The sequence below is a fragment of the Carcharhinus amblyrhynchos genome, chromosome 7 (genome assembly GCF_965287045.1).
Source record: "Carcharhinus amblyrhynchos chromosome 7, sCarAmb.v2.hapA, whole genome shotgun sequence".
NCBI lineage: Eukaryota > Metazoa > Chordata > Chondrichthyes > Carcharhiniformes > Carcharhinidae > Carcharhinus > Carcharhinus amblyrhynchos.
In genome coordinates, this window is record NC_137330.1 from 92,004,706 (window position 1) to 92,031,219 (window position 26,514).

The 26,514-nt window shown below is 41.8% G+C and overlaps 1 protein-coding gene across 2 annotated transcripts in view; it reads left to right on the plus strand.

Moving 5' to 3' along the window:
• Positions 1 to 26,514, plus strand: part of ibtk (inhibitor of Bruton agammaglobulinemia tyrosine kinase) — a 119,346-nt gene that overhangs the window by 65,231 nt on the left and 27,601 nt on the right. For both annotated transcript variants that reach the window (XM_080192793.1, XM_080192794.1), the window contains 10 exons: positions 2,951 to 3,556; positions 4,359 to 4,445; positions 7,387 to 7,469; positions 7,566 to 7,603; positions 8,285 to 8,381; positions 10,227 to 10,328; positions 15,397 to 15,514; positions 20,139 to 20,199; positions 22,254 to 22,381; positions 24,223 to 24,335. In XM_080192793.1, the coding sequence (XP_080048919.1) occupies positions 2,951 to 3,556; positions 4,359 to 4,445; positions 7,387 to 7,469; positions 7,566 to 7,603; positions 8,285 to 8,381; positions 10,227 to 10,328; positions 15,397 to 15,514; positions 20,139 to 20,199; positions 22,254 to 22,381; positions 24,223 to 24,335 (1,433 nt within the window). The remainder of the gene's footprint in view (positions 1 to 2,950; positions 3,557 to 4,358; positions 4,446 to 7,386; positions 7,470 to 7,565; positions 7,604 to 8,284; positions 8,382 to 10,226; positions 10,329 to 15,396; positions 15,515 to 20,138; positions 20,200 to 22,253; positions 22,382 to 24,222; positions 24,336 to 26,514) is intronic.

Consider the following 26,514-nt stretch of genomic DNA (forward strand, 5'->3'; position numbering starts at 1 on the left):
CTTTACCAAAGAGTAGGCACATCATTATGTGATGTTTTATTCTTTGATTTATTCATGATATATTTATCCTCTTGAAAGAGTAGAAATGTGGAATTATTGTTTCAGTGAGAAATACTAAAGACAAACCAATCTCAATGATATAATGTGAAATGTGTTGTTAAACTACTTGTTTAAACTCTTTGTAATTTATATCCAATGCTCTGTTACTTTAATTCCATATTTATATTTGTATCCTATTTTGGGTGAGTGGCTTGGAGTGGAATTGGACAGGAGTGCATGACGTATAAAGCAGCCTTGCAAGCTACTCTATCACTGATACTGTTTTGCTTGTTAGAAAGGCGTTAACTGAACTGAGCAAGGTGGGTAGAAATATGGGATGTATATAGAGAGTGACAGACAAGAATTTGAGAGAATTAGAAAACTGAAACAAAGAATCTGCTGCTTCTGAGGTTAAAATAGAATTTTAAGGCATTTGTGACCTGTCAGACCTCACATTTCTAAGCGTCTGCTTTCTAACGTATCTGCCAAGAAATAAAATTATGGGGTCAATTCTCACAAAAGAATTCTATGCCAAATTTGTGTGAAAACTGGAGTAAGTCAACTGTTTTTTTTTTTGGTGGAAGTTTTAAATGAATCTCCCACACGTTGTGCACTAGTGTAAATCACACTGAAAATCAGCGAGTGAGGCTTAGCCGCTGGAGAGGCCAGTAGTATAGCGCTGAGTGGGCCATCGCGCATGTGTGATCTGTCAGCGCTGAGATCGGCGCAAGTGCAGTGACCCTTGTCTGCTGGCTCCCCAGTCGCTGGCCAGCCACCCTCCTCCCCCTACAGCCCAATTGCTGGCCCCCTGACCATGTCCAGGCCCAGTCACAAACTCTCCACCCCCACCCCTATTTGCCGGTGGCCGGTCTGGAGCGCTGGTCTCCTCCCTCCCTAGCCCCACACACACACACACACACACACACACACACACACACACACAATCCTGTCTGTTGCGTGACAGCAGAGTCTGCTCCCTTGGCACTGCCCCATACCTGATGGGCAGTGTTAATGTGCCCCCTTAGCATTGGTACCTTGCCCCCTTGGGCACTGCCAAGGTGCCAATATCCAGGGTGCAACCCCGGTCACTCTACCCCCCCCCACCCTTTGGGGGGGCCTAGATTGTCCCTCCCTTCCCCCTCCCCCATCTCCCCTCACTCCAGCAGGGTCATGCCACTGGGGTGAGGGAAGGTTAGCAGGCCTGAAGACTTCAGTCCTGTGCCTTCTAATTATATTTAAATTGTATTAAAATCTCCCCTGCATACCAAATACAGCTCCACGCCTATTTCCGCACGGAGCTTACAGCGCCAGAAATCTGGCGCTAGGAGATGCGCTTGGGGACAGCTGATCTGCCTCTGCTGAAATTTCCTGGCCTGTTGTGCTAATTTATTATTAGCACAGCAGGATGGGAGAATTGCCCCCTATATCTTTGTGTCCCTATATTTTAGATAGACATACTAGTATTTTAAGATTTGGTTCCATGCTTACGCAAAAGTTTGCAGTAGTTTCAGCTGTGTTTCTGGTGGCAGCATTATTTGTTGGTTAAAGTCCTGCTCCAGAAACCTGGAGTGCAACATTCAGGCTGACCTTTTCATCTATTCTTTCACAGCATGTGGGTGCCGCTGGCATGATCTACATTTGTTGCTCATCCCTAATTTCCCATGAACTGAATGGCTTGTTAAGATATTTGAGGGTAATTAAAAGTCAACCAAATTATTTGGGTCTGGAATCACATGTAGACAAGACCATGTAAGGATGACAGATTTCCTTTCCTAATTGACGATAGTGAACCAGATTACAATAATCGATACTTTCATGGTTTTCATGACTGAGACTGGCATGCAATTCCAGACTTCATTAATTGAATTTAAATTCCATCAGCTGCTGTGGTGGGATCTGAACCACTGTCCCCAGAACATTAGCCTGGGCTTCTGGCTTGCTGGTTAAATGACATTACCACCATTTTCCCATTTATTCTTTCAGGTGAGATGTGAAACTGAGGTCCTACCTACCGTCAATTGAACATAAAATATCCCATGGCACTGTTTGTGTTCTTCCTGGCAGCATTTATGCCTTAATCAACATGATTGTAACACTTACCTGGCTTTTATCGCATTGCTGTTTGTGGGAGCTTACTCTGCAAATTCACTATAATATTTAAATGTTATAAATATCTGTACTGTAGCGTCATAGAAATGGTAGCACATTTGGGCTATCCAGCCCAGTGATTTGTCAGTCCTAAATCTTCAGTTAGCGCCATCTACTTGAATTCTACTTCCTTGCCTCTGTGTTTGCTGTATTCCATTGTTCCTAGAATGTACCAATTTCCTCTTCTGTAAATGTTGTAGTTTTTACTTCAGTAGCCATATATGTAGAGGTATTTCACTTCCCTAAAATAATTTTCTCTGCCAATTTTACGATAATTCTAGGTAGGGGTGGGTGCGGAGGAGAAATATTCCAATTCTTCCAATCTTTTTGATGCATTTTTGTAGCTTTAATATCTTTTCTGTAATGAGGTGGAGAGAGCTGCACAAAGTACTCCGAGTGTGGCCTAAACTTTTGTACAAAATTCATCATAACTGTCTTGCTTTATATATACTATTGAAATATATAAAAACCGTTGTCTATTTGTATTTTTATAGCTTATTCTGTTTACATTCCTACGTTTAAACATGTATGTATCAGCACCATTAAACCATTCCACATCCATCCTGTTTAAGCTTTCCTTTTACTTTTCAGTCTCCTTCCTGAAAGTGTATTCTCACTTCTCTGTATTGAGCTGTATCTGCCCACTTTGTTAACTTGTCTACCCTCCTGTAATCACATGCGTTCTGGTACCATGTGCTGTGCTGCCTAATTTATTATTATTTTTGTATTATTGCACTGTCATAGAATATTTGTTTTTTTTTAGCCTATATGAAATTCCAAACGTGTCTTCCTCAAGTTTTAATGAAGACTTCAGTAAACTACTCAGGGAAGCCACTGAAACTGACAGTATCCATGATGTCACCTGTCAAGTTGGCAATCAGATTTTTCCAGGGCATAAGTATATCTTGGCCATGCGATCCGACTACTTTCGAAAGCTTTTCTTTCCTGATGGAGAACACGTTGAGATCCCTGATGCCCAACTACAGGAAAGTGATGCAGTGGGATGTGACTTGTACATTCTGGATAAGACTCAGACTGACTTGTTTGCCAACATTTTGCAGTTTATATATACAGATACTTGTGACTTGCTAACTGATGGCTACAAACCAAAAATCTACAGCAAAGATAAAATAGAAAATTATCAAGATCCACTGATATCCAGTTTGGAAGGATCTATGCCCAAGTTCAGCTTTTGTGAAGAATTAAAAGGAAAATCTGCATCTGAGGTTTATGTAAAGCAGCCATGTAAGAAACTGAAAACAAAAAGTAAGAACAGCAAAAAGACCAGAGGGCCTAATGAGGAGGCTAATCCTGTCAAAATGCTGCAGGCTATGGCAAAAAAATTTGGTCTTGCGAGTCTATCTGCAAGGTAAGATTAGGGGGAGAAACCCAATTGAGGGAGTGCAACTTTGTATATTTTTAAAGATGTTAAAAGTTTCATTTTTTTTGTAGAAGAATGCAAAAGTTAAAGCTTATTTATTAGTCACATGTAAGGCTTACATTAACACTGCAATGAAGTTACTGTGAAATTCCCTTAGTCGCCACACTTTGGTGCCTGTTGGGGTCAATGTACCTAATCAACACGTCTTTCAGGCTGTGGGAGGAAACAGGAGCACCCAGACGAAACTCATGCAGACATGGGGAGAACATGCAAACTTCACAGACAGTGACCCAAGCCAGGAATCGAACCTGGGTTTGAGGCATTGTGAGGCAGTAGTGGTAACCACCACACCGCCCACATTGGCAGCATGTATTATTGGTTTCCATTATTTCTGAACAAGTTTCATTCTTCACAGAAATTTTGATTGCTTTGCATTCCAGGCCTTTGAAAGGCACTCAAATTGGTAGATTTTACCTTTGGCCTCAGATAAGACATTAATCTGAAGGTCCAATATTAGCACCATCCTTCTGATTTTCTGGGGCTAGCATTATTTACACGGCATTGGTAAGCTCCTGGTGCTTATTGGGACTGACATTGAATGTCCTCCAGATAATGCACGCTGCCAGATGGATAAGGATGAGGACTATTGGCCTCAATTGTTGGTTAATTCTGAAATAGGAATTTCAAGGGTTAAGTAATAACTAGAAATAGAATACTCTTGTATTACCATGTTAGTCTATACAAGGTTACATTTGTAATTTGAAGCTTCATTATTCATTCCACTTTGCAGATTAGATGGGGTCAAATTAGAAAATTGGAAGATAAAAGTTGTGCACAAGAAAGGTGGAAGCAAATTGAAGTTCAATCAAAAGAAGTGGTAGGTGTTGTAATTATTTAGAAATGTGGAAGTATAATAAGATGTTCATCGAATTTTAACACAGTAAAATGCTAATCTGGTGTTCGTATTAAGACATGCATTCCTTTCTAACATTTTATTACCTTTGCCTTGTCCCTAAACTTGGCATAGTTGATACACTGAATCTTTGATGCCCTAACTCTAATTCCTCCATCCGTGGAGGAAAATTAGGCTATTAGCTAAAAAGGGAATGAGAGAATGATTTGCAAGTAGTTTGTGATCATGAGACGCGATTGTCATTGACAAGGCCAGCATTTGTTTCCCATCCCTATTTGCTCTTGAGAAGATGGGTGCAATCTGATGTAGGTACGCCCACAGTTTTATTAATGGAGGTAATTCAAAGTTTTTTGACTCAACTGCAGGATAGGAATGCAGATATAGTTCCTAGACCATTAGTTTTCTAAATAATGTACGTACACAATTGTAGAGCATATGATTTTCAGTTACAACCAGGAAAACATTTGCTAGGAATCTTGATGTATTGGAGATGTATTTCCATTCTCTAGTTGTTCTCTTGATTCTGTATAATTCATTTCATGCCAAAATTGGAAAAATATTCAAAGTAGAATTCATAAATGTTGGTGTAAGTATATTTTCTGCATTTTGTAATATTGTTTTCAGTAACAGCATTGTAGGTATCTATTTTTATTAGATTTAGATATCCTGTGATGAACTAAACATTAAGTTTCTATTGGGTAAAGGTGTTAACCTGAACAAGTGAGAAGATCACATGTTCTCTTCTGATCTATTCTGAGTTAGCTGCCGTTCCTGACTGGATTGTTCCAGCACGCAAGGCGGAAAACCGATCTGATTTTACGCATCTCATTGCCAGTCACTTATCTTTGCTGGCAAGTATGTGATGACTATGGTTGAAATCAGCTCTGAACGATGCAGTTATTTCATATGGTCAGATAAGCAGAAGGCTTAATTGTCTAGATTAACATTTGAAGAATATTTGCTTCAGGATGATACCAAAGAGCTGCCAAGGCCAGTGGAACAAAGCCCAAGTATATTGGTGGTCATTTTCCAGACGTCGCTGGATTCCGGGGAATTGCCGGAAGATTGGAAAGCGGCTAATGTTACGCCGTTGTTTAAGAAGGGTGCCAGGCAAAATGCGGGGAATTATAGGCCGGTTAGTTTAACGTCTGTTGTAGGTAAAATGTTAGAATCCGTCATCAAGGAGGAAATAGCGAGGCATCTTGAGGGGAATTGCTTGATAGAGCAGACGCAGCACGGTTTTGTTAAGGGGAAGTCGTGTCTGACAAATTTACTGGAGTTCTATGAGGATGTGTCTAGGGCGGTGGATAGAGGAGAGCCGGTGGATGTGGTCTTTCTTGATTTTCAGAAGGCGTCTGACAAGGTACCTCACAAGAGGTTATTGCGGAAGGTCAGGGGACATGGAGTTGGGGGTAGGGTGTTAGCGTGGATAGAGGACTGGTTGTCAAATAGGAGGCAGAGAGTGGGGGTCAATGGCTGCTATTCGGATTGGCGGTTGGTGACTTGTGGAGTGCCTCAGGGGTCAGTGCTGGGGCCTCAGCTATTTACCATTTATATAGATGATCTGGAGGAGGGAACCGAGTGTATGGTGTCGAAATTTGCTGATGACACCAAGATTGGTGGAACGGCAAATTGCGCGGAGGGTGTGGAGAGTCTGCAGAAGGATCTAGATAGGCTGGGCGAATGGGCCAGGAACTGGCAAACGGAATTTAATGTTGGCAAGTGCGAGGTGGTCCACTTTGGTAGGAATAATGGTAGGAAGGATTATTACTTACGTGGCGAAAAACTGCAGCAGGCAACGGTGCAGAGGGACCTCGGGGTCCTTGTACATGAGTCGCAAAAACCCAGCTTGCAGGTCCAGCAGGTGGTCAGGAAGGCGATTGGGATGTTGGCCTTCGTAGCGAGGGGGATTGAATATAAAAGTAGGGAGGTCTTGCTGCGGCTGTATAGGGCATTGGTGAGGCCGCAGCTGGAATACTGTGTGCAGTTTTGGGTGCCGTACTTACGCAAGGATATTTTGGCCGTGGAGGGAGTGCAGAGGAGGTTTACTAGGCTGATGCCGGAATTGAGGGGGTTGAGCTATGAGGAGAGGCTGAATAAACTGGGCTTGTACTCGTTAGAGTTTAGAAGAATGAGGGGAGATCTCATTGAGACATATAAGATGATGAATGGGATGGATAGGATAGAGGTGGAGAGACTCTTCCCGCTCAGAAAGGATAGTAGGACTAGGGGGCACAGCCTCAAGATAAAGGGGGGGCGGTTTAGAACAGAGTTGAGGAGGAACTTCTTCACTCAAAGGGTGGTGAATCTCTGGAATTCTCTGCCCATTGAAGTGGTGAAGGCTACCTTGCTAAATATTTTTAAGATGCGGGTTGATGGGTTTTTGATAAGAGAGGGGATTAAGGGTTATGGGGAGAGGGCGGGAATGTGGAACTGAGCCACGACAGATCAGCCATGATCTTATTGAATGGCGGGGCAGGCTCGAAGGGCCAGATGGCCTACTCCTGCTCCTATTTCTTATGTTCTTATGTTATGTTCTTATATACGATAGGAGGGAAACAAATTTAATAAATTGGTGTTTTTTTTATGTTTACAGTCATTGTGGACTAGTTGACATGCACTGCCTCTGCTGTTTTTAAAAAAAAAAGTGATTATGATTTAACTTCATTGTGATATTTTAAAAATCTTCAGGGTAGTTTTTTTTTCAGAAACCCCGGCTCTGATTTTACCGGCACACCTGCCCGCATTTGGGGAAGGGCGAGGCTCGCAGAACAGCGTTCCCTGTTGGCCTCAGGCGTGATCTTACAAGCCCTGGATGGGCGTGCCGTAAAATCCTCAAAGCTCCACTGTATGGATCATGCCAGAAGCAAACTCTCATTTCTATTTTTGCTTTATTCCCTATTAGTTCGTATTTGTGTGATGTAACTTTGAGATCAGAAGATGGAAAAGAATTCGTCTGCCACAAATGTGTACTATGTGCTAGACTTGGTAAAGATTCTCACCTTTTTGATATATGACTATTTATACATTTGTGCTTATATTTCAGTTCAGAAATATTTATCAATTACGTTTCTTTTCTCCTAGACTATTTCCACAGAATGCTGAGTAATTCCTGGATTGAGGTACTTCTAATGTTTTGTTGTGCGATGAAACTTAGTTGGACTAAAAGCTGTTGAAAGTGAGAAATAAAGCGAAGAATTATTAGAAATTCCAAACAAAAATGTTCTGATCTATAGGTGTCCATCAACACTTGATAAGTTTAACCATTTTTTGTAACTATTTTGCATAATAAAATGGATAAATGATTACTCCAAAAAAAGTGGAACATGCCTTATATGCTAATGTTCTATTTAATAATCTGAATTCAGAGAGGACATTTTGATGTGCAACTTGTTGATTGTATTGTAAATCGAAATGTTCTGAACCCAACTCATTTTGATTTTCTCTTAATATACTTCTGTTAAAGTTATATTGGTAATTGTTAAATTTGAAAGACTGAATAGTTAAAGGAATACTACTGTTTTAGGTTCACAGTTCACACACGTTTACATTGTGTTGCTCCTTCTAATAATTTCCCCCATATCTATTTAATTAAAAATAAACATCTGAAGACATCTGTTAACTGGATGTACATATTGAAGCTTAAGTCTCCTGCTCCTGCATAGTAATTTTAGAGGAAACAGAAGGCATCAGATATTGAAACAAAACCCTATGTGATTAATTTTGACATTGACCTCATTGTCTTTTCTTTCTATTCCTTCCTCCCACCCCTCACTATCTACCTCTGCATTTTCTGTGTTTAGGCTTCTTGTTGTACAGCATTGGAAATGCCCATCCATTCTGACATTTTGGAAGTTATTTTGGATTATGTTTATACTGATGAAGCGCTAACTGTTAAAGGTCAGAATTACACTTTTTATGACTTGCAAATTATATTAAATTATGTAAATGCATAAGGATTATTTTACAAGCGTCACTTTCCTATCCCTTCCATCAAGAGTTGAGTGAAAGGTGTTGCAAAGTAGTTGCAGCAGGCTTTTCAGAGATAGAGTTATGTCCGTGTTTGTGCTCCACCTGGGCCTCATTCCACTCTTTTTTTTTTGTTTAAGCACTTGTATTCTTCTGGTTCGTCCTTGTTCCGTATTTATCCTTATATATATTTTTGTTAGCAACCTCAACAATGCCTGTTGTAGTGAGTTCTGTATTCTAACCATGCTTGTTGACAACAACTTGTCTTATACAGTGTCTTTAACGTTATCACAGGAGTGTTATCAAACTAAATTTAACATCACACTATGTAAGGATATTGTGAAAAATGACCAAAGGAGTGTCTTGAAGCTGGATAAGAGATTTAAACAGGAAAGTAGAGCTTTAGGGGCTTGGTAGTTGGAGGTACTGCCACCAATGGTGACACATTTATCATCTAGGATACAGGAGTATTCAGAATTAGAGGAGCGTAGGTTGTAACCCAAAAGGAAGTTATAAAGATGAAGAGGGGCTAGGCCATATGATTTAAGATCTGGACTGATGAACAGCAAGTAACCTTCATGCTCGGCAATGACCGTCTCCAACAAGAGAGAATCTGATCATCTCCCAGTGAATTCAATGGCATTGTCATTACTGATTCTCCCACCACCAACATCCTGGGGTTAGCATTGAAAAGAAACTGAACTGGGCCAGCTTTATAAATAGTGCGATCGCAAGAGCAGATCAGAGGCTGGGAATTCTGCAGAGAAGGAACTGATCACCTGGCTGCCCAAAGCCTTTCCACTGTCTACAAGGTACAGGTCAGGAGTGTGATGGAATGCCTCCACTTGCCTGGATATTGTAACTCCAACATTCAAGAAGCTTGAAACCATTCAGGACAAAGCAGTCTGCTTGATTGGCACCTTTTAACAGTCACTTCCTCTACTACCAACACAATGGCAGTATGTGTACCATCTACAAGAAGCACTGCAGCAACTCTCTGAAGCTCCATTTTCCAAACCCTTGCCCTCCAACTAGAAGGACAAGGGCAACAGACACCTGGAATGCCACCACTTGCAACTTCCCTTCCAAGCCACACAGTACCTTGACTTGGATCTATATCTCTATTCCTTCACTGTTGCCAGATCAAAATCCGGAACCCCCTTCCCTAACCACTGTGGAAGTCCCTAACCAGATGAACTGCAGCAGTTCAAGAAGGCCATTCACCATCACTCCACCTCCATGGCAATTTGAGATGGGCATTAAATGCTTGCAGTTCATGACTTCTTCAATACTTAATATCGGTAGCTCTCAAAACTGCTTGGAGCACTTTTTTTATTTGTTTATGGGATGTGGGTGTCACTAGCTGGGCCAGTAGTTATTGCCCATCCCTGAGGGCATTTAAGAGTCAACTAAATTGCTGTGGATCTGGAGTCACATGTAAGTCAGGATGGCAGATTTCCTTCCCTAAAGGACATTAGGGACCCAGAAAAGTTTTTATGACAATCAACAATGGTTTTATGGTCATCATTCAACATTCAACTTTCAACTCTGTCATGGTGGATGGTGGGATTTGAACCCACGTCCCCAGGGCATTACCCTGGGTCTCGGGATTACTAATCCACTGGCAATACCATATGCCACTGCATCTCCTAAAAGCTTTGAATAATTAACTGTGTATTGTCAGTATGAAGAATTTCCTCAATTATGCTGAAGTTTGTTGACATTTTTAGTGTTGATAAAGGCTATAAATGATTACATTCTATATTTTCCTGATAGAATCACAGGATGTGGAGTTTATCTGTAATGTGCTCGTGGTGGCCGATCAGCTTCTGATCAATCGTCTCAAAGAGATTTGTGAAGTGGCTATTACAGAAAAATGTAAGATTCTTTACTTGCTTTGTAGTCAATTGCTTTACAGTACAGAACTTGAATATTGCTGTAAAGGGAGATGTATTGCAGAAGTTTTTCATCTTGCATTCATCAGGACGAAATGAAGAATGGTGGATTTCAAACGATCATATCAATTTGTACTAAAGGATGAAAGAGTGCAACATACATTCTTCAGCTCCCTGCCCAACAATGTTAGGCAGGAACTAAAGAATGTAGATTGGGGGCAGATGTTTGAGGGCAAAACTGGCACATTCCTGTAAGGATGACTGATAAGTATGGCAAGTTTTGGGAACTTTGGATAACGACAGATATTGTGAGCCTAGTCAAAGAGAAAAAGGCAGCACTTGTCAAGGGTAGGAGGCTGGGAACACACAAAACAAATGTGGAATACAAGGAAAGTAGAAAGAAACTTAAGCAAGGAGTAAGGAGGGCTAAAAGAGGCCAGCAGGATTAAGGAAACTCCCAAGGCTTTTTATACATACATAAAGAGCAAGTGGGTAGCCAGGGAGAAAGTGGACCCACTCAAGGACAGGGGAGGGAACCTGTGCGTAAAGCCAGAGGAGATAGGTGAGGTACTCATTTAAATGAGTCAGTATTCAACAAAGAGAAATTATTTGAGAGGATTCTTTGAGACAGGATTTACTCCCACTTGGAAATAACTGGACGTATTAGCGAGAGGCAACATGGTTTTGTGATGGGGATGTCATGTCTCACTAATGTGATCAAGTTTTTTGACGAAGTAACGAAGATGATTGATGAGGGTAGAGCAGTGGATGTTGCCTGCATGGACTTTAGCAACGCCTTTGACATGGTCCCTCATGGCAGACTGGTGCAGAAGGTGAAGTTGCATGGGATTGGAGGTGAGCTGGCACGGTTGATACAGAACTGGCTCGATCACAGAAAACAAGAGGGTAGCAGTGGAAGGGTGTGAATTTGAATGGAGGGCTATGATAAATGGCATTCCTCAGGGATCAGTGCTGGGACCTTTGCTGTTTGTAATATGTATCAGTGATGTGGAGGAGAACGTAACTGATTTGATCAGTAAGTTTGTGGACGACACACAGTTTTTAGTGGATTTGCAGATAGCGATGAGGACTATCAGAGGATACAGCAGGATATAAATTGATTTTGAGAATTGGGCGGAGAGATGGCAGATGGAGTATTATCCGGACAAATGTGAGGTAATGCATTTTGGAAGGCTTAATACAGATAGGAAATATACAGTAAATGGCAGACCCCTTAAGAGTATTGATAGGCAAAGGGACCTGAGTGTACAAATACACAGGTCACAGAAATTGGCAATGCAGGTGGAGAAGTTAGTCAAGAAGGCGTACAACATGCTTGCCTTCATCAGCTGGGGCATAGGTTTAAAAATTGGCAAATCATGTTGCAGCTTTATAGAACCTTAGCTCGCACTTGGAATATAGTGTTCAATTCTGGTCGCCACAGTATCAGAAGGATATGGAGGCTTTGGAGAGGGTACAAAAAAGATTTACCAGAATGTTGCCTGGCACTAACTATGAGGAGAGGTTGGAGAAACTTGGTTTGTTCTCACTGGAAAGACGGAGGTCGAGAGGCGTCCGGATAGAAGCCTACAAGATTATAAGGGGCATGGACAGAGTAATGGAAGAGTCAGTTACTAAAGGGCATAGATTTAAGGTGCGAGGGCAAGGTTTAAAGGAGATGTATGAAGCAAGCTTTTTACACCGAGGATTGTGGGTGTCTGGAACCCATGTCAGGAGAAGTAATGGAAGCAGATATGATAGTGACTTTTACCGGTGTCTTGACAATACATGAATTGGATGGGAATAGAGGGAAATGGCCCCTGAAAGTGTAGGGGGTTTTAGTTAAGTCAGGCAACATGGTCAGTGCAGGCTTGGAGGGCCAAAGTGTCTGTTCCTGTGCTGTAATTTTCTTTGTTCTTCTTTATATCTCAAGTCAGCAATATTTTCCTGGTATCCATTTTTAAGAGGTTCTGAATCAAGACTAAGCACTTTGCAAAGGGAGCACTTAACAGGCTGTAGTGGAAATAATATACATGTTTTACTTCAATACTGTCACCAAAATATTTGCATATCTGAGCTGCCAAGTTGTGGTTTCCAGATCTGATTAGTAAAGTTCTCTCAATATTGTTTAGACTGAATTTGCTGTATGTCTGGGCCAAGATCTGCAATTTTGTAAATTGATTACTTTAGATATACTTTGGATGTGGGCACAACTGGTCAGACTGTCATTTATAATTATTCCTAATTGCCCTGGGAACATTGTGATGAGCCATTTTCTTGAGCCCCTGCAATTCTTTTTGAAGAGCTATGTGTATTGCTAGGACATTTCAGAGAGCCTTAAAAGACAACAATGGGGCTTGAGTCACATGTACACCAGATAGGATAAGCTCGCCAAGTTTCCTTCTTCCAGCCTGCTGCACTGCTGTAGCAGCACAAGAACTGGAAAACATCAGTGGAAGTTGTTTTGTTGGCTTCTCACTGGGCGTCCAGGCCTCCGCGTGCTGAAAATCGGTGCGTAACTGATTTCCATATTTAAATTACCATTTACATCCAATTAGTGGGCCCTGGACTGTAGTCTCTGGGCTTGCTAGTGTTCCACCCTGCCAGGAGTGGTTTGCTCCAGTGGGGTTTGCTACAGCTCCTCACTAATGGGGAACAGGCAGACCAATCCCACTGGAGGAAACGGAGACCATTGAGACCCTCCCCCAAGGAGGTCAGGAGTAAAGGGCGGGGGGGAGGGGAAATCCCCTTGGGTAGTGCCAGTCTGGCCCCCTAGGGTACCCTTGGGCAATGCTAATACTGTCCACCAGGCATTGGGCAGTGCCAAAGGGGTGGGACAGGAGAGGGTGTGGCCTATTGGGGACAGGACCTCTTTGGGGGGGGGAGGGGGTGGTGATCAGTGGAGGTGGGGGGGGCGGTATCGATGCCCTACTGCAAAAGGATTGCAGGAGAGGGAAGATGGATAGCAGTTGGGCAGGGAATCTGGGTTGGGGGGAGAGGAGACATCGAGGTTGGCCTGGAGACACTCAGATGGCCAGTGACCAGGGGCAGCGATTGTGGGGTTGCAGGGCTGGTCAGCAGTCAGGAGGCTGGCAGTGGGAGCTACTGCCGATCTCTGCTTTGACAGATCAGCACATGCACAGTGACCTGCTCAGTGCTATGCTGCTGGCCTCTCCAGTGGGAATAGGCCCACCCACTGATTTTCAGAGTGAATCTCGCTAGGGCGCTCTGCAGTGTGGGAGTCTCAGTATGAAAATCACGCTACAAAAAATCGGGGGTTACTCCCATTTTCAGGTGAACTGGGGACTTAGCACTTTTTTCGGAGAATTCCAGCCATTTTGTTTATCATGATTGATTTGTGTATACATTATGTACAGACTGCATGGCAGTTCAAGGTGTTTAATTAGGAATGGAATTGTAAATAGAAAGTAGGATTAGAAACATTGAAAAACTACAACATAATACAGGCCCTTCAGCCCACAAAGTTATGCCGAACATGTCCCACCTTAGAGATTACTAGGCTTACCTATAACTCTCTTACTAAGTTCCATGTACTTATCTAAAAGTCTCTTAAAAGACCCTATCAAATGCACCTCCACCACCGTTGCTGGCAGCCCATTCCACACACCCACCACTCTGAGTGAATAACTTACCCTGACATCTCCCAGCACCTTATTAATTACTCATTTAATTTCACAAAAGCGAAATGAGGATTGCCATATGGTGAATTGATGCAATATACTTTGCAAAGATGCAATGCACCAATCTGTGAAGAGATACAAGTTGACTTCTGGATGATTACTTTCTGACTTAAAGCATGCTTCCTGTATAAAGCATTGACAGTCAGGGACATTAGCCCAGGAAAAAAATTATCTTTTTAGTTTGGGCATAAAGGACTGAGTAACAAAGGTTTGGAAAACTGCTGTTCTCTTGAATAAGGCAATGTGGAATGAAACTGTAAGCAATATGAGGGTATAAATTTGACTTTCAAAGTAGTATTTGAAAATAACTATTGGTCCTTTTTAGTTCAAATGAATTTTAAAGTTAGCTCTATTTCATCAGAAAATATCTATAATTGGTAAAATTAAATGGCTTCAGAAGTTTGTGAAATCTGAAAACACCAATGACGAAGCAGCCTCAAATTACTTTGATTTTCATGTCAATAATAGCTCAGTTTATGTTAAAAAAGATTTCAAAATAGCTTTCAGTCTCTCAAAGATTGAGAAGCGAAAGATAAGAACTTTGGACGCTGGGATCTGAAACAAAAACAGAAAATGCTGGAAAATCTCAGACAAAGGGTCACCCTGACTCAAACATTGGCTGTATTCCCCCTTGATGTGGAGATGCTGGCATTAGACTGGGGTAAACACAGTAAAAAGTCTCACAACACCAGGTTAAACCCACAAGCTTTCAGAAACACTGTGTGGAAGAACCTTCCACATACCTGACGAAGTATCAGTGTTTCCGAAAGCTTGTGGGTTTACTATCAAATAAACTGGTTGGACTTTAACCTGGTGTTGTGAGACTTTTTACTGTGTCTATTCCCTCTCCACAGGTGCTGTCAGGTCTTCTGATGTTTTCCAGCATTTTTTTGTTTCTATTTCTCTCTTTTATTCATGCTCCTTTGGCACCTGTACAAACTTGCTATATTCCCTTGCGGTTAGAATGTTGGAGGGTGATCTAAATCAGGACCTAAAAATGATAAAATAATTCAGTAGGGTGAGTACTGAGAAGTTATTTCCTCTCGTGGAGGAAGTCCAGCACGAGAGGGACAATCTTAAAATTAGGGTTAGGCCATTTAAGAAAATCAAGCACGTTTCCAGACAAAGGGCAGTGGAAATCTGGAGCTTTTACCAAAAGTCTGAATGCTGGATCAATTGCATTTTTCAATTCTGGGATTGATTGAGGAATGTTGAGCAAAAGCATGCAAATAGAGTTGAGATGCAGATCATTTATGATCTTTTTGAATGGTAGAAAAAGCTTATTTCTGTTCTATATTGCTACGTTTTTTTTCCTAAACGTTATCAGATCTCATTTTGTTCTGTTTTCAGTAACCTTGAAAAATGCTTCAGAACTTTTGGAGTTTGCGGCAATGTACAACGCTGAACAGTTAAAGCTGTCCTGTCTACAATTCATTGGTCTAAATATGGCAGCTTTACTTGAAGCAAGGTAAGAACAATTGTTTCTTGATTTTCTAACCTTCTTAGAATTTGTATTGTCGTATATAAAAAGCCTGTTTTTTATCTTTTCTTGAGGCTATATATTAGACATGAAAAATGTATATGTGACTCATGAGTCAACTTGATATTGTTCATTCTCTTCTGTTCCACCATTGGAGCCCAATCTTACAGGCACATCTTCTGGAGCTATCTTTCAAAATCCCATTACTTTAACATCTCCCTTAACTTCAAAAGCCTCTTAAAAATAATACCTCATCATTATTAATCATGTCCCTTTGCAAAGGTCTCCAATACTAAGAACATAAGAAATAGGAGTAGGAGTAGGCCGTCTAGCCCTTCGAGCCTGCCTTGCCATTCAGTAAGATCATGGCTGATCTGTTGTGGCTCAGTTCCACTCTCCTGCCTTCTCCCCATAACCCTTAATCCCCTTGCCTATCAAAAACCTATTTACCCGCGTCTTAAATATATTTAGTGAGGCAGCCTCCACCACTTCAACGGGCAGAGAATTCCAGAGATTCACCACCCTTTTGAGTGAAGAAGTTCCTCCTCAACTCACTACCCACCCCCCCCCCCCACCCTTATCTTGAGGCTGTGCCCTCTAGTCCTACTGTCCTTCCTGAGCAGGAAGAGCCTCTCCACCTCTACCCTATCCATCCCATTCATCATCTTATATGTCTCAATGAGATCTCCCCTCATCCTTCTAAACTCTAACGAGTACAAGCCTAGTTTATTCAGCCTCTCATAGTTCAACCCCCTTAACTCCAGTATCAGCCTAGTAAACCTCCTCTGCACTCCCTCCAAGGCCAAAATATCCTTGCGTAAGTGCGGCGACCAAAACTGCACACAGTGCTCCCAGCTGTGGCCTCACCAGTGCCCTGTACAGTTGCAGCAAGACCTCCCTACTTTTATATTCAATCCCCCTCGCTATGAAGGCCAGCATCCCACTTGCCTTCCTGACCACCTGGTGCACCTGCAGGCTGGGTTTTTGCGACTCATGCACACGGACCCCGAGGTCCCTCTGCACCGTCGCATGCTGCAGTTTTTCCCCATGTAAGTAATAGTCCTTCCTACCATTATTCCTACCAAAGTGGACAACTTCACACTTGCCAACATTAAATTCCATTTGCCAGTTCCTGGCCCATTCGCCCAGCCTATCTAGATCCTTCTGCAGACTCTCCACACCCTCCGCACAACTTGCCGTTCCACCAATCTTGGTGTCATCAGCAAATTTCGACACCCTACACTCGGTTCCCTCCTCCAGATCATCTATATAAATGGTAAATAGCTGAGGCCCCAGCACCGATCCCTGGGGCACTCCACTAGTCACCAACCACCAATCCGAATAGCACCTATTGACCCCCACTCTCTGCCTCCTATTTGACAGCCAATTCCCTATCCACGCTAACACCCTACCCCCAACTCCATGCCCCCTAACCTTCTGTAATAACCTCTTGTGCGGTACCTTATCAAACGCCTTCTGAAAATCAAGAAACACCACATCTACCGGCTCTCCTCTATCCACCGCCCTAGACACATCCTCGTAGAACTTCAATAAATTCGTCAGACACGACTTCCCCTTAGAGCAAATGCAGCATGGTTTCATTATCAAACAATTCTCCTCAAAATGCCTCGCTATTTTCTCCTTGATCACGGATTTGAGCATTTTACCTACAACAGACGTTAAACTAACCGGCCTATAATTCCCTGCCTTTTGCCTGCTACCCTTCTTAAACAACGGCATAACATTAGCCGTTTTCCAATCTTTGGGCACTTCCCCGGAATCCAGCGAGGTTTGGAAAATAATCAACAAGGCATCCACTATCACCTCCACCATTTCTTTCAGAACCCTTGGATGCATTCCATCCGGTCCTGGGGACTTGTCCACAATCAGTCCCTCCAGTCTGTCGAGCACTGCCTCTCTGGTAACAATAATGTCATTCAGGCCCTCCGTTCCTACCGCCTTTCCATCGCTAACACCCGGCAAACTATTCACGTCCTCCTCCATGAAGACCGAAACAAAAAAGTTATTCAAGGCCTCAGCCATTTCCCCATCCCCTACCACTAAGTTCCCCCCTCATCCTCCAAGGGTTCAACGTTCACCCTAGTCAGCCTCTTTTTTTATATATTTATAAAAACTCTTACTATCCTTTTTTATATTTAGCGCTAGCCCGGCTTCATAGTTTATCCTACCCTTCTTTATCAACTTCTTCGTCATTCTTTGATATTTAAACCTCTCCCAATCCTCTTCTCGCCCACTACTCTTAGCTACTCTAAATGCATCAGCTTTTAATTTAATACTTTCCTTTACCTCCTTCGTTATCCATGGCTGATTTATCTCTCCTCCTACGATCCTTTTTAACCATCGGAATAAATTTCTGCTGAGCACCAAGAAAGATCTCCTTAAAGATCCTCCACTGTTCCTTAGCAGACCTACCTTCCAATGTGTTCCCCCAATCAACATTCGCCAATTCCTCTCTCATCCTATCGTACTCCCCTCTGTTCAAACAAAGGACACAGGTCCACTTTCTCCTCCTCCATCTGCATCAGAAATTCCACCATACAATGATCACTCTTCCCAAGAGGATCCTTCACCACAAGGTTCCTAATTCTACCTGCCTCATTACATAACACCAGATCCAAGATAGCTCGCTCCCTTGTCGGCTCCCTCGAAGCAAAAAGGATACCAATCAAATGAACTGATTTGTCTTGAATTATGTCAGGTGTTATCAACTGATAATAGGAGTTGGACTACCAGATGCCAGAAAGCAATTACGTCGCAGAAATTGTAGATACTAACCGTCTTGAATAAGGGAAAATCCAGCCACTTCATTGGCACTGCCATTGCCGAAACTTCAGCTTAAGTGACAACCTAGGAGCACAACACCATCCAACACAACAGTTAATTTATTTTGTGACATTGGGCTTTATATTCACCCCCTTACAAATGGAGCATATTAACTGTGATATGTTCCATCTACAACATACCACTATAGCAAAAAGTTTATATTGAAAGTATCTCTCTTCCCTCCAGAAGCTATCATCAAGAGCCAAAGCAGCCACGTTGTGGGAATTTGATCATCTCCAAACCACACGCCAATCTAAATTAGGTTCCTTCATGTTCATTGAGTTTGGATCCTGGCATTCTCCATTTCTAACCATTATAGGAGCATCATCACCAGACGTGCTGTTATGCTAAGAGAAGGTCCACCACCACCTTCGCAGTGCAGCTAGAGATGGGCAATAAGTGTGCATTGCTTGTACAACCCAAAGCCATTTGTAAATCTCTAAGATGTCATAGTGGATCATTTATATAACGTTAGGATGCTGAGGTTGGAGTACTGTGGGAACTTTATTGGCCTCATCCTAATGAAAGCTCAATGAAACAATAGAAAGGATACAGCACACATTCATTCTGTTATCTCTAGTATGAGAAAATGCAAATATTCAGAAAGGCTTGAAAAATCCGATGCTGACCCTTATTCTGCTACTAACACATTCTGCTATCTGACCTGGATGTCATTATTAACACCTGCCTTAGTCTTTAATGTGATTATTACCACACCTTATGTCTGTGACATTTTTGTCATTTAATCTTTCTTGAGGTCTTGTATCTCTGATATATCTTCCTTCATCTGCTCTACCCCTCTTCAACAGTGTAAAATCCATCAGTTTCTACCTCTCTTCAGCTCTGAGGAAGTCATACAGACTCAAAATGTTAACTCTGTTTCTCTCTCCACAGATGCCACAATCTGTTTGGGTTTTTTTTAATGTTTCCTGTTTATATTTGAAAAATTAGGACTGTTTTACTTGGTTAAGTGATTGTGGGTGATTTAAGGTTATAAAAAGCATAATACGGTATATGGATGCAGGCTATTGGATATTTGTACACAGTGAGTTGAGGGGCTGTGGAATGCACTTCTAGAGTTAATGGCTGAAGCCAAGTTCATGGGGCAGGCATCACCCCCATCCTTCTGTGTGGTTTACCACCAGTGAGCCAGTGTCTGATCGTACTAATTGAAAACATGGACCTTTGAGGCCTCATTAGTATAAGTTTTTCTGTCCAACACCTGCCTCTGAGTTGCAGGCAGCTCCTCTGTACTCAGTGGTGCCACGTGGGAGAGAAGGTGGCTGCTTCTAGTACTACACCCATCTGAGGCTTGACTCGAGGAGGGAATCAGGTATAGGTAAGTGATGGTGGGAAGAAGGTTGCGGGTTGGAAAGAATGTGGAGGGGAACAACAGCAGGACGGTGGCTCTGTGATGCTCTTCCCCACATTCTCATTCTCGATGCTGAATCCCTCGACCAGGCACTGAGTGCTTTTGAACAAGCAATTCCCCTCCAGGAACCTACAACCAAATACAGCAGTGTTGGCTTGTTATGCTCCCTGCACGGTGACCCATCTTGCCTGCCTTTGAGTTTACACCTGTGGTAGCAGAATGAGGCCCTTAAGTAAGGGCCTCAGTTGGTGGCAGGGTGGGAAGGCTGTCCATAGGCCTTCCTGCCATAGACTTGATCAGGGTGGAGGTGGGACAGCACAGTATCTATTTTGACACATACCTAAAGAACCACAGGAAGGATGTACGTAGAACATTGCTACTGATTTTTAATTTCAGATCTCTGGACATTCTTAGTGATGAAGTGCTGAAGGAGCTCTCAGTTGCTTATAGGAATATGGTAAGAATTCTCAGACCTATGTATAGCACGGACTACAATGCAGGATAAACCTCCTTGTTAGATTGACTTATCTCCTGGTATTATTAGATACACTGACTTGAAAGCTAACATGCACATTTTTGTATAAGGGTAAAGCTGGTAATGCCCTATGGGATCTGCATGCTGCTGATATATGACAGAAGTTGGACTTACAATGCCTGTGCTACAATAGTGCTCCTATATTTGTATCGTGAAACAGGGATAAGAAAACAACTTCCACCTATATTGTGCCTTTCAAAATGTACCCAGGCATTCCCTAACCTGTTGTCACTCTAGTAAACACATGGCAAGATCCCACAAACGCAGTTAGATAAATAAGATTCAGTGCTGTTGGTTAAGAGACTGTGGTTGAGCATGGTAAGATCTTTAACATTCACCTAAGAGGACAACTGGGGTCCTAGTTTAACATCTCAACCAAAAGGTGACACCTCTGTCAGTACTATGCTCATTAAGTGCTGCATTAATGTATCCACCTAGATTACGTCCTCCAGTCTCTGGTGGAGTGAAACTTGAACACTTAAGCCGAAATCTTATGGCCACTTGTGCCGGCAGGATTTTTTCATCCCGCTGTGGTGAACGCTGATTTGGCTAGCACCAAATTCTCCGACCTTGCTGCAGTGGGGGCGTGGTATGAATGGCCGGTAAGATTGCTTCCTTAATCTTCTGGCCCAAAGATGAATTCCTTGACAGCACCATCGAAACCTGCGCAACCTAGAAGGACAAGGCAGTAAACAATTATTCACAGATCCCTGAAGGCGGCAGAGCAAGGGAACAGAGTAGTTAAGAAGGCATATGGGACATTTGCTTTTATCAGTTGTGGAATAGAGTATAAGAAGAGGGAGGTTATGTTGGAGCTGTACAAAATGTTGGTTAGTCCGCAGCTGGAGTACTGTGTGCAGTTCTGGTCACCTCACTACAGGAAAGATATGATTACTTTAGATGGGGTACAGAGGACATTCACCAGGATTATGCCAGGGATGGCACATTTGAGCTGCAGGAAAGACTGAATAGAGTTGGATTTTTTTTTAAGAGCAGAGAAGGCTGAGGAAGGTTATGATTGACGGTTTGGACCGGGTGAATAGGAAGCAGCTGTTGAGGGGTCAGTCATGAGATGCCACAATTTTAGGGTGAGGAGCAGGAGATTCAGAGAGGATCCTCACTGAGGGTGGTGAGAATGTGGAATGCGCTGCCTGGGAAGGTAGTCAAGGCCGGAAACCTTACAAACTTTAAAAATGTTCTCGAGGGCAATTATTGATTGTCCGTAAATGCTGGACTTACCAGCAATGCTCACATACCATGAATGAAATGAGTCAAAGCTGAAATTTAAAATTAATTAATTAATCCACCTTATCCTGCTCTGAAATACCAATTTCTGTCTTCAGGCATGCTATCCTGCATAAATATGTAAATGGATCTCATTATGATGATTGTACAACACTGAGAGAACTATTGATTGAATTCTATACAGGTTGTTTTTATACAAAAATAAGATACTGAGGATGCTGGAAATCTGAAATAAAAACAAAAAATGCTGTAAAGACTCAGCAGGTCTGGCAGCATCTGTGGGGAGAGGAACAGCGTTAAAGTTTAGAATTTGTATACGCACGCTATCAGACATGCTGTGTCTTTACAGCATTTTCCCTTTTTATCTTGAAATGCATTGATCATAATAGCAGCTACTATATATTTGATAACTTTGTGTTGGTTTAAACTGCCTCCAGAAAACTGAAAAATATAAACGTGTTATTTTGCAAATGACTATTTCCTATGCAGCTCTAATTATTTTGAGATATTTTAAAATGTTATTTTAATATTTGAAATTGTCAAGATTTTTTGGGGGGGGGAAATAGGGAATCTGTTTTGTTAATCCCACTGGTTTCACTCTTGAGGATTAATAAAATTGCAATATTAATTATTATCACCAGCAATACTAAATTGAGAGAGAATTTCTTTTTTTATATTTCCCTGGTAAGTTTAGAAAACTAAGTTCTGAAACCTGAGCTTTTAAATTATAGATTCCAGCCATGCAAAAAAGGATCATCACTCCTTATCCAGGTGGCCCAGACATCAGTTTCCTGGGTGAAGAGACTGATGATAACACTATAACTAGTAAAATTGAATTGGATATTGAACAATCTTCCAGGTAAGCGAAACTCCTTACCAGTTTGCAATAATACCTATGGTTTTTCTCATCTGTGCTCTCTGAAAAGGAACAATGTTGCTGTATTAATAGACAGATTGGTTAAGATTTCTGGTAATTCTGTTTGCTTCATAAACTGCTTAGATCAAATATTGATAGACAGTATTTACTTAAATTGCTGGGAAGTCTTCAAAGCTGCCAGTTAGCAAACATATTTTAATGTGTTATAGTGAAGGCAACCATAAAAACATAAATGGCTCCAGGAAATACAGCAAACAATGGCAGTAGTCACCTGTTGTAATTGATCTGTGCACTCTTACTGAGTTCTGTGCACGATAGTAATCTTTATTGACAATTTTTTTAAAAAAAACAAGTTGACCACTTGACAATCTGTAGTTTGCTGTAGATTTATAAAATGTCAATATTAACATTTTTCTTGATATCTTTGCAAGTGCATTTATATAGGAGCAGCAGGATCAATGTTGTATTGGTAACTGTTGCTCTTTGCATATGCATTTGTAAACCTGCTTCATGCTTAGCGCGATGTAAGGAACTATGAGATTGGAGTTTCGCTTAAGGTTGTTAGTTAGATTTGTTTCTGAGTTAGACCAGCTGAGGGAGCAGTGGTGTCAAGTTTAAATTTTACTGATGGCTAATGTTATTTAAGTAGCTACTGAACCTTTTAGATTTTTGGATAAACTCTCTCAAGGGAGGGAGCTAATAGATTTGAGTTTAATATGTGTGAGGAAGCTAATGTATTTTTCAGATTATTATGAAAAAGTAATTCTAAACCTTAAATAACAAAGGGTGTGAAGCTTCTGGTTCTTTAGAACTGATTTCAAATCTAAGTATTGGAAGACTCACAGGTTTGTCTCCATGTTGCCCATGGAAATAGCTGAGTGATAATTCCCTTTCTACCTTCTGTGGGAAGCATCCATCTCTTCAGTATAGCTACAATTATGAGCTCATGTACCAGCTTCCCCCCCCCCCCCATCAACTTTATGCCAATGTTTTAACATGCTGAACTGCCACATGAGAGAACCTAGCTTGCATGATCCATTTTACATTGCAGACAAAATGAAGTATTTTAATTTATGGCTTATATCACATTGCTTTATGTATAAACAATGTCATCTAGTGATATGGGAACTTGGTAGTCAAGCAGTTGATTCCCAAGCTGTCGCGCACAGCAGTGTCGCACAAAATACTTTCCAGACACAAGAAGTATCAGATTGGAGAGTTGTTGAAACTCAAGAAATAAGCTACTTCTGGAATATATGGAAGAAAGCTATATTTGAGGGAAAGGGCTAACTGACTTTTCTCTTGTCTGAAAATGTCTGAAGTTTCATATATTTGACAGTTTTGCTTATTATCCACTTGGGCTCGTTGGGGGACACTCTGTTTAATAAAGGTAAAGGGTAGGTTCTTTACCCAGAGGGTGGTGAGGGATTGGAATGCCCTGCCTGCTGCAGTTGTAAACGTGCCTAGTTTGGGGGCATTTAAGAGATCCGTGGATAGGTTTATGGATGGAAAGGGATTGGTTTAGGTTAGAGGGTCATTGCTTTTTAATTGGTCGGCGCAACATCGTGGGCTGAAGGGCCTGTTCTGCGCTGTAATGTTCTATGTTCTACAGCTTAAGGGTGCTTTGAGATATTGAATGGGGAAAGTTTCCTGTGTATGGTGGAGACTGCAGGAATATGTTTTGCAGTTTTTCCTTCTTTGACATCAGTTTAATGAAGATTGTAAAATGCATCCCAAAAATGTAAGTTTCTACCTTAGTAAGACAGCTCTCCATCACTGTGAGAGAAGCTTGTGGTATAAAATTAAAATTGTTTTGTTTTCAGAGAAACGCTTATCAAAAAGGCAAAAGTAAAGGCAAAAAAGAAGCAGAGACGTCGCTCAGACAGTTCAGGAGGGTACCATTTATCTGATCTCATTCAGAGTCCAACTTCAACAGGTAAGCCACAGTTGAAGTAGTGTAGTGAGGGGAGAATGTGACCAGGTTTTGGGCTGCTGATTGTTCATTCAACATCTGGCAGGTATATTTCCATTAAAACTCAGATTATTTTGCAGTTTCTAGTTAACAAGCATGGTACCATCACAGTTTAGGATTTAGGTCCATGAAAAGATGAAGGATTATCTTTTTTTGAATGGCAAAGCAAGGGGTTGGGGAGGGACTTTAGTTTAGAATACTACCCTTTCAATCTTCGAACATTGGCAAGCAGATGGCACTGTCCTAAAAAGACATTTGTGAGAACAGAGTCAGATTTGCTTGTGAATCTCTCACTTGCCAAATACCTGTGAACACTTGCTGAGGCTTTCCTGTGAATAGACAATACATTTTGACCCATAGATTAACTACCTTTTAGAAACCATATCTCACAACAAGCCCACAAATATGTGAGAGAGCAGAAAGGCGGCTTGGGAGAAATATGTCACCTAAGCATAAATGTTTTGCAATTCTTTTGTATGTTAAGACACTTCACACACCACAAGTTCTCCATAGCAGCCCTTAAGGCCATGGTGGCGGTGATGGTTTGTTCGATTAGGGAACTGTGCTTATTTATTTTGAATAGAGCTAGGCTGAACAAATGTTTCTGAGAAATGGTATGAATTGGTTTTTATGTCTATGGTAGAGTTTTAAATAGAAAAAACAAATTCTGAAAAAGCCTCAAGCAAGTCAATCAACATCTGAAATTGAATAGTATAAATTCTCCATCAGAGCTGTGCGTCAATTTGTACCTTGCATTTTAAATTTTCTTCTTTGACTACTGAAAGGACAGAATCTTGCTGGGATGTAGCTGTGTGGAAACCCAGCAACCTTCTGGTAAATGACAGTTCTGTATGTTAGAACCTAGACATTTAGCTTGGGAAGATTATTCTTCATGGAAGACACTGAGGCTGGCCCCTTCATCCATATTCAAACATATACACTTTCTATACAGAATTAGACACTGCAGTCGAAACCCTAGCACCTCACCTGCCCTGGAATCGAGGAGGGCAAGGTTCCCAGAACGGAAATTTCTGTTGGCCTCGGGATTTTACGATCTTGTCCGAACAAGGCTGTAAAATCCCACCTGAAGTTGAGTGGGTTTTCCATCCTATCCCACAACCCCAGTTAGCGGAATCCTTTTGACAGTCTTGAAATTTGATGCGAGTCTTTTCTACTTGATATGATTCAATGGCAGATTGTGCATGCCTTTAGGTACAGATCTGTTGGGAGGTATGATGGTACTTTCTTTTCAGATTAAGGACAGTAATGAGTGCAAACGGATTTTTATTATGAAGTGATACCTTGTGGCATAGCTTATTCTAGAGGATTGTGTTTCTCTCTGTTAAGTGTTTTCTGGCTCTTGCCAATATTTCCGTATTGTAGTTTTCAAAATGTAGCATATCTGACATATGCACGAACGGGACGTAATACATAGTGTTTTAGAGATCACAAAGAGAAAAGACTGCTGCAGAGTTGGGGCAATGTGGTAATTAAAAGAGCAGTGGGATAGGGTTAAGCCTAGGAGAGGGTGGGTGTGGGGGGGAGAATGCTTATTTAGGTGCAAGCTCCACAAGGGAGGTGGTTGGTAGGGGGAGAGGGAGGAATCATGCGAGAGGGAGTCAGGACGTTGGGGCGCATGGCAGGAGATTCATTGGAAAATTCTGGTGCCCCAATGCTGGCGATTTATGTTGATCTGGGTGGGGGGATAGCAATGCCAGTAATGGGTTGGGAGGAGATTGGGGCTTCTTGCACAGTGGTGCCCACATGCTGTAAAGCTGCCTTCCCGGGCTTACAGAGACTTTGCCTTGCTGATGCAAGACTCCCAGCGATTAGAAAAACTGACAGGAGTGTGAGAAGATTGCAGTGCTGAACTCACCCAAAAGACCAGTCCCATGAAACACTCCCATTTTCAGACTATATGATACTTCGTTTGGGAAGATTCCACAATGGTCTTGGAGACTAGATTGCACAAGATTTACACAATAGTTTAGCTTGCCTTATCCTTATGCCACATAATGCAACTTGAGCATCCTGCATCCTGGACGGTTAGAAATCGAGAATGCAAATTCATGGTTTATGTAAGTTGCTTGTAAAGTAGTAATCTTTCCAGCACCGGTATTTGGACTACTCTGGGAAAGTAGTT